The 12,721-nt window shown below is 37.0% G+C and overlaps 1 protein-coding gene across 6 annotated transcripts in view; it reads left to right on the top strand.

Moving 5' to 3' along the window:
- Positions 1–12,721, top strand: part of Pcsk5 (proprotein convertase subtilisin/kexin type 5) — a 411,976-nt gene that overhangs the window by 113,498 nt on the left and 285,757 nt on the right. For all 6 annotated transcript variants that reach the window (XM_048332196.1, XM_048332181.1, XM_048332173.1 and 3 more), the window contains 2 exons: positions 6,598–6,741; positions 8,779–8,855. In XM_048332196.1, the coding sequence (XP_048188153.1) occupies positions 6,598–6,741; positions 8,779–8,855 (221 nt within the window). The remainder of the gene's footprint in view (positions 1–6,597; positions 6,742–8,778; positions 8,856–12,721) is intronic.

Here is a 12,721-nt window from a genome sequence, read left to right as displayed (position 1 = left end):
ATATGGTGTCAAAACCTGATTGCAGAATGTTTAAAGCTCGAGAGGATGGTATATAGATGGGTTCACTATTTGTTCAACTAAAAAGTTCATTGTTGCTCACCTGAAAAATCAGTCTTTGCCTTTACATTCTGTAAGAGTGTTGTCATTCAGAAAGTAATATAAATGAAGATGATACATTATGAATGTTACAGTTAAATATTTCTGGTTTTCCCCTCTTTGACCTGTTAAATCTCCAAATTAAGGGGGGAAATGCTTTTCCACAATTTTTTCTTTTTTTTTCTTATTTATTGTCAAAGTGATGTACAGTTTCAGAAACAGAGGTTACAGTTTCATACGTTAGGCATTGGATACATTTCTTGTTTGTTACCTCCTCCCTCATTTCTTCCTCCCCCCTCCCCCTTTTCCTCTCCCCTCATGAGTTGTTCAGTTGGTTTACACCAAACAGTTTTGCAAGTATTGCTTTTGTAGTCGTTTGTCTTTTTATCCTGTGTCTCTCGATTTTGGTATTCCCTTTCACTTTCCTTGTTCTAATACCAGTATAAACAGTTTCCAATATACTCAGATAAGGTACAGTGATAGTGCAGGTACAACCACAGGAAGGGGATACAAGAGGATCATCAACAATAGAAGTTTCACAGGGCATGTTGAAAGTAATTAGAACAGTGATGGTTTCCCTCACAGGGAATAATTAGCACAGGTTTAGGCTAGTCACCGCAGAGGATCACAAGAGCCTAATAGCTATGCCCCTATGAATGCATAGGATAATGCTAAGTGAAATGAACAACATGTTATGGAAACGAATGTTATATCACAATTTTTTTCTTAAAAATTCTTTTGTGACTTATGAAAACAAAATAAGACAATCAAGTACTGCATACAGTTGGCTGCGATTATCCAAACATGGTATTCTGCTCATTTTAAAGAAAGTAAAGAATTGTACCTTCTATTAGCATGACCTCTGAGTCCTTTGTGACTAAACAAGGAGGCAGGAGCTTCTGAGCAGATTTATGCAATACAGGGAATAAAAAGGGTGAAGAGTTTTATGTAAACAATTCTGTAAGCAATGTACACAAAGCAATTGCATTATTGAAAAAAAAACCAAGGTTTTCTTAATGCTAATATTCTCATAATTATTAAATAATGCAACTCCATTGCTTTTAAATTTGTTTTCATAAGCTCCAGTATAAGAGCTGTTTTTTAGTTTGTAGGCTATTAAGGAAAACATTTTTAATTGAGGTCATCCCTTAGCAAACACAATTCATTAATATACTGATTACACTATTTGGAGAGAGGGTGGTATATTAAGAAATATCTGGTTTTTGATTTACACTTTTCCAGGAAGAAAGTCATTTATTTGCTAAAGCCAAGTTTCTCTTAAAAAATCATCAAAGAATTTGGTGCATGGCCTGGAGTGGAAGACAGTATTCAAACTGAGTCATTTATAGAAAATCAGAAAAGGGTAGAGAAATGTTTGCCTCCATTATGCCCTGTGTTCCAAAGAAAACAGATTGACTCCTGATCTCTTCTGCCAGGAGAAGTTTCTCAATTGGCTGGTAAGGAAAATAGTTTGCCTGTCACTGTTTCACATCTCTTCTTTTTCCAAAAGTATTGAACACTATTTGGGCTGTTTAGACTAATCCATGTGCCAAGTAAGTGTCTTCTATAATGCCTTCTGAAGGTTTTGTCCCTCCATTTCTTATTTATGTTGACAAAATTTGATAATCAAGAACACTGTCATAGGTAATGTGTGAAAGAGGAAAATTTCCAGTGTGTGTGTGTGTGTCTGTGTCTGTGTGTGTATATGTCTGTGTCTGTGTGTGTGTCTGTGTCTGTGTCTGTGTGGTAGTACTGGAGCTTGAACTCAGGGCTTTGCATTCTTATCTATGGCTAGCACTTGAGTCATGTCTTCACTTGCAACTTTTTGTTGCAAATAACTTTTGTTGGAAATAAGTGTCTCTTGGACTTGTCCACCTAAGCCTGCTCTGAACTGACTCAACACTGTGATCCTCAGATCTCAGTCTCTGGCATAGCTAGGATTATAGGTGTGAACCAGAAGGCCCCAGCTGATTTCTAGATCTCACTTGTACCTTTTTTTTTTTTTTTAACCTGCACTATGTGTTAACTGGTGAGTTTTTAATCATCACCATAGCTACTGATAAAGACTCAAAAACAACAACAACAAAAAGACTTGATTGATCAGCATATCACTGGCTATTTAATATGGAAGTGAATCTCTTCTTGGTTAAAATTTCCTAAAAGATGTGTTACAATGAAAGGAAGAAGGAAAATATATGACTAAGTCTTATCTAACTTGATTCCACTTTATCATTCGAAAGCACTGTCACAGTACCAGTGTGATTTCTGTTATTTGATTGCTAGATCTGTGTTCTCCCACAACCAACCCTTATCTCTTCTTTATCATCTCATGTGCAGGTGTTTGACCCTGATCTCAGCTCTTTCTGTTTCAGTTTTTAACTTGAGAGTTTCTATAGCTCTGTGATCTGGAAACACACTTAGGCTTGAGTTCTAATTCCACTGTTGACTGGATGTTCGAACTTTGGAAGATTAGCTAGGTTGATAAAGTCTTTACTTTTAATGACATAAGACAAACATTACCTTTTCTAAATGGTTGTCCCATGTTTTAAACCATTCTGATTAATACAATACTTGGCCACGGTGGTTGTTAGTTTTATTTCACTGAAGAGACTATCAGTTTCATTCAGTCTATTAAAATTTTTAAGCTCCAGCTTTTATAAAGAATGCCAACTATATTATGACCTTACTGACCTGATCAGATGTGCTTCTTCATATGTCTCTTCAAGAGATTTTTATGTACTTAATTGTATTTTCTTACCAACATTGTGTAGCCAGAAATGCAGTCTTATCCGCCACTGTATTAATGATAATGAACTATAGATGTTTTCAACATGGGCAAATTATTGGCAACATACAAAATGTCATTTCGAGGGTTGAGCCTAAAGCTCCATGGTAGAGCCATTGCTTACCATGTACAAGTTGCTGGCACACACACACACACACACACACACACACACACACACACACACACACACACACACAGAGCAACTCACTGGAGACCCTGAAAACTTACGGAATTAAGTGTTGAGAGTTTCCTTTCCCCTATTAGTCTGAAGAAAATGAAGATGGGGATGTAGCAAGTGTGTTTATTTGGGGTATAAACTGTTCTTTCATTGAGCAAACACTGTGATATGTTTATGAAGCCATGAGAAATATGAGTACATCCATCACAGTTTATAAGCAGAATAGCTCATCACTCTGGTATGGAAAAGGCAGTTTTTTGAACTCTGAAAACATGCTCTTTAAAATTACATTCCGGAAAGAATAAAAGTTATTATAGTAAGAAGTTGGGAAACTTTGATGATAACCTTTGTTTCTTCAGGAAACTTTTCTCTTTTGTACCCCCAGAATTGTTTCTAACTACTTAGTCACCTGTGCATGAATACTCACTGAAAACCAATTATTACTCCATTTATTATTCTGAATCCAAGGTGCATATGATTAGTATAAATATGATCTTGTTCAACTATGCACATAGGTATTTTTTTCAGCTTCAACATGCTGGATGTAACTGAGTGGCTCCATTGGAGAGTTCCAGGCTCTTCAAGCCTGAATCACTTGAGGTGTATTTAAAAACAATTGACAATTTAGAGCTCTTATTTAAGTGACCTCTAACCCATTCCTCATTTTTTAGGAAACACTCTATGCCTTGGAACACACACACTCACACATACACACACACTTGGCATTTTGAATATCTGCTATACTATCTACATGAGTATATCCATTGAATATTTCCTGTCCCCACAATACTGTGGTATGGATGTAAGAAAAAGAAATGAGGTTGTACCAAAATATTTAACGGTAAAGTCAGACTCACAAGAAGCAAAGAAGTTAAAAGGCAAACTAGTTGGTCTACTTCTTACACACATGTTTTTCATAGACAGCTGGTTTCCTTCAATTTTCATAATTAAAGTTTCAGACAGCATCCCTGTATTCCAAGATGGTTATCCCATTTGTGGGTTGCCTGTTTCCTGTACATTTCCTTCCTCTGGCCCACCTCTTGGCCACATTAACATTACTTTCTGTCACAATCATTACTGCAGGTGGTCACACCAGATTTTGAAAAGAAAAAAAAATGGAAATCCATTCAGGTTTCTTTGTGTTAAATTAATATATTTAGTGAGGAAAGGCCTAGACTCTTGGTACTATGAGAGTTCTAAAAATATGTTTATTTCACAAATCTACACTTCTTTCTTTATAAACGTGTGATAATCAAATATTAGTTGGCTGACTCTTTTCAAAGGTCAGAACAGAAAGCATAATGACTATTTTGAACTTGGAAGTAAAGTTGAACATGGGGAAAAAAAGTGTTCTTGTGAACACTGACCAAGTATTTTTGAAATTCTCAGAGGCTTATTTTAAGTCAATTTGGGAGACAAAACTCACATGCAAGTTTTAACAGTCAATAATAATTAAGTACGTAGGCATTGGGTTGTTCAGAGTGAGAGAGAGAGAGTGTGTGTGTGTGTGTGTGTGTGTGTGTGTGTGTGTGTGTATCCAGGTACCTATGTGTTCCAAAGTTCAGGGTTGGAAAAAAGATGAGTAAGCCAAAAAGGCTTTATGGCAGGAGGTAGGTGCAAAGCTGAGCTAGGAAAACTGGAAGAAGGAGGGAGAATGGGATTTGGATCAGGAGCTTAGCAGTGTGTATGTGTGGAGCTCTCAAGTGTCAGGAAAAAGTCAGTAGGTGGAGAAAAAATGCAGATGTTTCTAAAAATTGTGATAAGACCTTATTTTCTATAGAATTGATATTTATAGTGAATACTAGTATATGAATTTTATTCTATTAGAGACTGTTTCCTTCCTTCCTTCCTTCCTTCCTTCCTTCCTTCCTTCCTTCCTTCCTTCCTTCCTTCCTTCCTTCTACCTCCTTTCTGCCTTCCTGCCTTCCTGCCTCCCTCCCTCCCTCCCTTCCTTCTCTGTCTCTTTGTCTCTCTCTCCCTCTCTCCTTCATTCTCTTTCTCTGTCTCTCTACCACTAGAACTGGGGCTTACACTCAGAGGGCCTAGTTTCTGTCCCTTAGCTTTTTTTGTTCAAGGTTGATAGTCTACCACTTAAGCCACAGCTCCAGTTCTTTTTAGAGGTTAATGAGAGAGAGGAGTTTCTGGCCTCGGCTCGCCTTGAATGGAAATCTTCAGCTCTCATCTCCTTGTGTTCCTAGGATTACAGATCTGAGCCATCAGAACCTGACTGAAGTTTGATTTTTGACCATCCTGCCTAAAGCAGTGTGGCCAGACTCCTCACGTTTGCCTTCATATCTCCATCAAACACTCAGAACTCTAAAGGTCTTGTTCTTATTTCTTTTCCACTTCTTTGCTTTAGGACAAAGACTTTAGATACTTTGTTTGCAGTGATCCCCAGTATAGTAGGCAATTAATAAAGTGTGTGTGTGCGCGCGCGCATGCCTGTGTGTGTGTGTGTGAAATGAATCAGTGCAACGAGGGCTTCACTGGCCTCAGAGCAGAGAAATCTTGCTATTCTTTTCCATTGGTTAGCAATGGAAGTAGGAGGACCTTGGTGAACAGGGAAGATGCTGGGGTAGCTGGTGTTGCTATGACATTCTGAAGCAGCTCATCTCTTTACCTTTGTGCCTCTTCTGAGTATCAAGAAGCACCACTTAGAGGGATATTTCAAAGAGATGGACTTGAAAGGAACAACTGTGTGGGTTGGACAAATGCTAGTAAATTGTATCAGGAAAAGCCTCTGGCTCAGTTCCTTTTACAGTACGACTGTGCACTGCAGCTGTGGCAGAATGAAATTTCTACACATAATGAGACAAGGTTCCACATTTTCCATCCTGCCCTCACACACATTTTCCTATGGAAGGCCCTTTTCTGGACTTCACATTATTCTTTCCTTTCCCTAAGACGTGTACCACAAGTCTGTCAGCTTCTATAAATTATGATAAAGTAGCCATTGTTGATGTACTGAAGGGGGTTTCAAAAACCTGTTTTTTTTTTCTTATTCATGGGTCTCTCATAGTAGCATACCTCTAGCTAACTGTATAGAAAATACCTGAGTGCTTTCCAGTTATAGCAGGATTGGTTCCTTGGTACCTGGCTAAATGTACTTACTGCCTTACGTATGAAACTGTAACCCCTCTGTACTTCACCTTGACAATAAAGAAAAAAAATAAAAATGTAAAAAATTAAAAATCTATGTAGCCTATGTTGTTTAGTTACATTGTTTGGATTTATAAACAAAATGTTTTGATGATGATTTATATCTCTTTCATGCACACTAATCATAAAATGATCTATTATTCCACTTTTGAGATAATCTTTATGTGTTCCCAAAGTAAATATGAGAACAGATCACAGCTGCTAATCCTGTCTCTCCCTTTTCCTATCTTCCCTGCATTATTCTGCTGGGGATCTGTTTCTTCTCTACCAGTAATCTACCTGGTCTGATCATTTGAACACATAATCTTTTAGAACTGGGTAATTCACTCTCCTAGCTTCCTATCACTGAGTAATCTGCAATGCTCTTTTTCTTCTATAGCACTGCAGTGACAACACACACCCTTGCCAATCAGACATGAATATTGAAGGAGCCTGGAAGAGAGGCTACACAGGAAAGAACATTGTGGTGACCATTCTGGATGATGGCATTGAAAGGACCCACCCGGATCTGATGCAGAACTATGTGAGTGTTTGTTGTATCTGGAAGTCTCTCTGTCTTGGTATCAGAATCACTTATGTTAGGACTACCAAAAAGTAACAGAACTACTCCAAAAGGTAGTATTCAATGTAACAGGCATTGCTTGTTAAAGGTAAGCTCTTAAGAGTATGGAAAGTTCAAGATAACACTTTTCTACTTTTGAGTGCCCCAAATGTCTGAGATATAAAAGGAAAGCAATAAGGTAGCAGAAATCTCATCTACTGCCTGGTGCCAAAGGTTCATGCCTATAACTCTAGCTATGTAGGAGTCTGAGATCTGTGAATGATGGTTCAAAACCAGCCTGGAAAGGAAAGTCCATGTGATTTTTTTTTTTTCCAATTAACCAGCATAAAGCCAGAAGTGGAGCCATGTTTCAAATGGTAGAGCTCCAGCTTTTAACAACAACAACAAAGCTAAAGGACAATGCCCAGACCCCAAGTTCAAGCCCCAGTATGAAGAGAAAAAAAAGGGGGACAAAAGCACTGCAAATCCATTTAGTTCTCTTCTGAACAACAGTTGAGTGGCTGTCCTCATCCTGCATCTAAGCAATTTTAGATAAACTTGTGCCTGTTCACCACATAGGATTTAAAAGCTTAAAAGGAACTTCCATTTTGTCTCCTCATTTAATAGGCACAGAAAGTAAAGGCTGAAGACCAAAGTGAATTACTCAGGGTTAGATATAAGGTCAAACTCTGGCTGCTTGTGCCTTAGCAGAGACGTCTGTTCTTATCACACGCAAAGAGGGTTTTTGCCACATGCTGCTGCCCCAAGCTACAGATGACTGTATTTGATCAGACACATAAAGCTTACACCTCATTGTGATTGCAGTCTTTTCCTCTTTCATTTTTGTTCTCCTGACAAAAATTGTTTAGCCATCTTTGGTGTCTCTCAATTTTCCTTCTGTTGGAGCCAGAGGGATCAGAGAAAATATATTAGATAAGGTATCAAAACATTTGTAGCCCAGCCTAGGTATGTTTCATGCAAAATTAAGGCTAGAAATTAACTTCCTGGGAGCCTCTGTTATCCCAGTTTTGTACCAAAGCCACGAGGTAGTGGCCATATAAGACACTGTAGGAACCCTAACATTTACTTGTAAGTTAGTATTGTTCTTAATTCCCTCCCAAATATTCTTGCTTTCAGAAACAAGACCCTTTGATAAAGACAGAAAAGTATTGACTTTCACTTACATTAAAATTAGGATTACTCATAAAGCATATGAAAATTCACAACCCCAGATAGGCTAACCACAGTGATATGAGCTTGAGCAATGAAAGGGACAGTAAACTTTTAGTATTGCAGACACTTTTTATAATCATTCAAAACAAACAAAAAAATAGAAAAACCATGAAAGTCCACATTGGGTTTGTGTGGTTCTGTTTGCTCATTCTGAAACCTTGGCATGGGCAAACCTTTCACATCACTTTAGTTATTCCAGAGCTTGGCATATTAGTAAAGTCTTAATTGTAGGCTCTTTTATAGCACATACAATATCTGAAAGGAGATATGTTATTTAATAACTATCCCAAGATACCTGATAGAATAGCTAATGACCATTTTAATTGGCTTGCGTATTACATTCAAACAATTGTTATCTCCTAATCACTGAATTATAATGAAGTTACACACCCCACAAATCAAGTAAGAAATAGACAACACGTCTGGAGAATGAATCAGTGATTCTTCGTAGGCAGGGGTACTTGCTAGAAAAGTTAGTAATTAAGGACATCTTTGAATGATGCACATTTTATGAATGAGGTCCCTCTAGGTATTGAGAGAAAAAATGCAGGCATAGCAGACTAGGCTCTCCCTTGGTCTGTGTAGAATGCTTCTTCACCTTAAGCCTTGATTATTATTACTGAACCAACAGTCTCTTGCTAAAGCCTCCTGATACCAGTGAGTCACGAGAGTGTTAGTTAACCTAATTTCTCTTTTGCAGAAGTGTGTTTAACAATGCATGAGCCTGTGGGTCAATGGCTAAATAACGACTATTTCTCCCTCTCCCTCTTTCCTCTGTGGCCATAGGATGCTCTGGCTAGTTGTGATGTGAATGGGAATGACCTGGATCCAATGCCTCGTTATGATGCAAGCAATGAAAACAAGTAAGGCTCAAATGATGGGTAGTTGGCAGGGAGGGTTTCCTGAGAGAAAATCAAAATCCTTGGTATCAAATAATCTGTGATTTGCCACATGATGAATAATTTTTTTTCTACCACAGTTCCTGAGTTAGACAAAGGATGCTCTACATACTAAGTCTGGCCTGTACAGTGCACTCTGGCTCAGCCTTGGCAAAAATTGCAAGATGTCACTCATGAGATAATTAGTCTATGACCCATTGGTTTAGGGAGAGGAAAAACAGAAGTGTTCCTTTATTCTATTAAATTCAACAAATTTAATTGGATACTACATTTGAAGTAATTGCCAGAGGCTTTCTTATTTTATTTCTCCTTGCTCTCTTCTTCCTAGAAGTGATTGGGTTTTCCACTAATGTACAATAGAACACCGAGAAGAATTAATGCTAGTTAATGGGATGTGGAATGTGGTACCTTTCCTAACACCCTTCTCCAGTCAAGCGGCACATTTTCATGTTCTAGTTAGTATGATGGTTCTTAGTGACTACAGATGAAAATCACCTCCATTTGATAACACAGTACTTACCATTCTTCTGTAAGTAGAATTGATTTTTCTTGCTTAAATGTCTCAGTTTCTTACTAAGTTCAGTAGGTATTTCTGGTCACTGTATCACATTAATTATACGCTTTTTACTTTTACTTCAAAGCTCCTCCAATACACTTTAGATATCATCATGTATGTGAATATATGTTTGCATGTTATACATTGAGAAATATAACAAAGTTGTAGCCATATTATTATGTACTATTTCCAAATCTAGTATTTTCCCCCTTAGGGAGAAATACTTAGCTGTTATTTATTATATGATTAAGTAGGTCATGAAGTTTAGATAAAATCATACGACCTACAAATTATGATGATAATGTGGGGTTTTTTTCACCATCTACAAAGAAATTTCATCAAAGAGACTTCTTTGTAGAAGTAGGCTGCTTGTTAATATGTACAATTAATAAATTTGACTGGTCAAAATTAGAGGAAAAACTTTAAAATACAAATTTATGTAGGTTGATGTATCCAGGCCTTCCAAACAAAAAGATGAAGGGACTAGTTGATGTGGATAGTTTTATTTCACACCTTGCTGTTTTTACAATGATTCGTGATTTTCACACATGGCAGTACACTTTCAGACAATGTGAGTTGATGTTTTCTAGCCTAATTGCAAACTCAAATAAATCACTGGATACTTGAATTGTTTAATATTTAGAGAGACACAGTACTGGCATGCATGTTTGGGGGGTCTTGGGAATATGATAAACCTCAGTATTTTCATTTTTGCTATAAATCTAAGAAATATTTGATAAAATAAAAATAAGATATCACTGGCAAATTTCAACATACACTTCATTCTGCTATAATACGTTGTGTGTTTTCCTAAAAATAACAGCCTTCTGCAGAATCCTAAAACTCAGAGTAATAAAAAATAATTTAATTGAGTTGGAATCTAATGCTTAAAATGTTCTCTCTCTCTCCTCCCTCCCTCTCTCTCTCTTTCCCTCCCTCCCCCTCCTTCTCACATACACACACAAATTAGCTGCAAAAATGACAACCCAAGTTTTTACATATCAAAATTGAAATATACATAAAACTACAGTAAAGATGTACTTTTGTGGCACTCACCCCTGTTTCTAGCCCCATAGTCATCAGCCCGTATGCAAGAGAAAAATAATAAGAGTAAGAAAAATAGATAGCTATTAAGGTCAAGAATGAAAATTTAGAGATACCAGGCATTGGTGGCTCATACCTGTAATCCTAGCTACTCAGGAGGCTGAGATCTGAGGATTATGGTTCAGAGGAAGCTGGGGAAGGAAGATCTATGCAATTCTTTATTTCCAGTTAACCTAGTAAAAAAGCTTGAAGTGAAGAAGGTATGGCTCAAGTGGTAGTGTATTATCTTTTCATTAAAACTCAAGTAACTTGTTGAGTTGAAGCTTCTTTGTACAACTCCATAAGAAAAATAACTAGGTAACTAAATAAGCAAATAAATGCATAAAGTTGCAGAAGAAAAGAAAGAAAAAAATAAGTGAGAATGAAAGGCCCTGAGGTCAAGCCCCAGTACTGGTACTACGAAAAAGAAAAATCAGAAAATAGAGTAGAATAATACAAGCAGGCAGAGAAAAAGGAGAGGAAGTGCAACAGAGTTCAGGGCACCTCCAGTATAGCTTATTCATAAGGTTGGCAGCTCAGTGTTAATGTATCCTAGAAAGAGAGTTCTCTGTGAGCAGCAGCATCAAACATGGCTAAGTATAGATCATTATGTCCCTTAGGTGCATAGTTTGTACTTCACTCAATTCATCGGAGTGGTTTGTGTGTTGTGTTTTTGTTTTTGTTTTTTTTCAGAAATCACCTAGAGTTTTGGGGAACAAAATGATATATAAACACATGTAAGTTTCATGTATGCTCAGGATATTTTCTAGCATATAAACCATACTAGAAGAAATGGTTCTTTAAAAGCAAGCATTATAGCAATACTGAATATAAGAGAATTACAAATTCTAGTTCATGTTACTACCAAACTTATCTTAGTGCAAATTGGCAGGACAGGCACTCTAGGTAGAAACCAAAGACCAATGTGTCTCTACCCAACCTTATCTGAATCTTGGTATCTTGGTTTTTACATTGAAACTATTAGCTGGAAGGATGACTTTTCTCACAGATTGCATCTGATCTCACTAATCTTGCTAACCAGCATATCCATGTTTAATAAAGACAATTATCTTGAGTACTGACTTTGAAGGCTTTTTTACATATAACCTACTTTTCTGAAACTGTATTTTTGTGAGGATTTCTTTTAACCTGACTTCCCTCGAAGACTAACTGTATTCATACATATTCTGGGGCATTCTCGTATGTTCTGTTTCAGCTCATTCCAAGCATCCTTCTTGAATCTTTGAATACACTAAGAGTTAGATTGCTTGGAGGATGCCCACGGCTTTCCATGCTAAGTTTTGAAGTCTTGGCAGGGCAATAAGGTAGTTTTGAGTTTCAAAACCAGCACTCCATATCTATGTTTTATGAAAGTCAGCAGTCCCCAGGGGTATAAAAATGTTATGTGATATCCATAGTAGTTCTGTTTTATTATGTGTTTTTCTTTGCTCTCCAAGAGCACATATTCAAGAATTTATCCTCTTTGCTCATTAGACCCTCAGTGTTCATTGAGGGCGTCTGTCTTTAAAGTATGGATCCATAAATAGATAATTTTCTTTAGATGGTAGTCATTTAGCAGAAGGAGTTGAATTGTAGTGTGGGGTAGTTGACTTTTAGCCCTGGCTTTCTTTGATTAACTTTATGGTTTTTCCATCTAATGACTCTGACCTTTGTTACTATATTTTTCATCTCTAAAGTAGCATGATAATACTTACCTCTAAAGAATAACAATAAAATGTATAAAGCACAGAGTTGACTACATAATAGGTGCTAGCTAATTGTAGCTGTTATTACTGAGTTATGTGTTCTATTCATATATTGAATTCTTCATAATCAGTTATAATTACACTTATCTCAAATATGTGTGCATATGCACACTTCAGATCTAAATTGAGGCTTGGATGTTTGTTTATTTCTAGGGTTAGAGGTTTGGTTCAAATTTTCTGCTTCTTTTGGGGCTGGAAGGTATGATTCGCTCAGTCCAGTCTCTTTTCCCATCTCCCTCAGTACAGCATGAATTTTTGAATGGGATGTACTATTTTAATTACTTTTTATCAGTATTATTTTTTAGTTAACACACAACTGGTATACTGAAGGAAGTCTGAAACTGCAGATCCTTGGATCCCTGATTTTCCCAATTTTCTCTACCACCTTTTTAGCTTGCCACATTTCAGCCTTCCTATTCCTCTCT

The sequence above is a fragment of the Perognathus longimembris genome, chromosome 1 (assembly GCF_023159225.1).
Source record: "Perognathus longimembris pacificus isolate PPM17 chromosome 1, ASM2315922v1, whole genome shotgun sequence".
Classification (NCBI taxonomy): Eukaryota; Metazoa; Chordata; class Mammalia; order Rodentia; family Heteromyidae; genus Perognathus; species Perognathus longimembris.
This window is presented reverse-complemented; position numbering and strand designations above follow the sequence as displayed.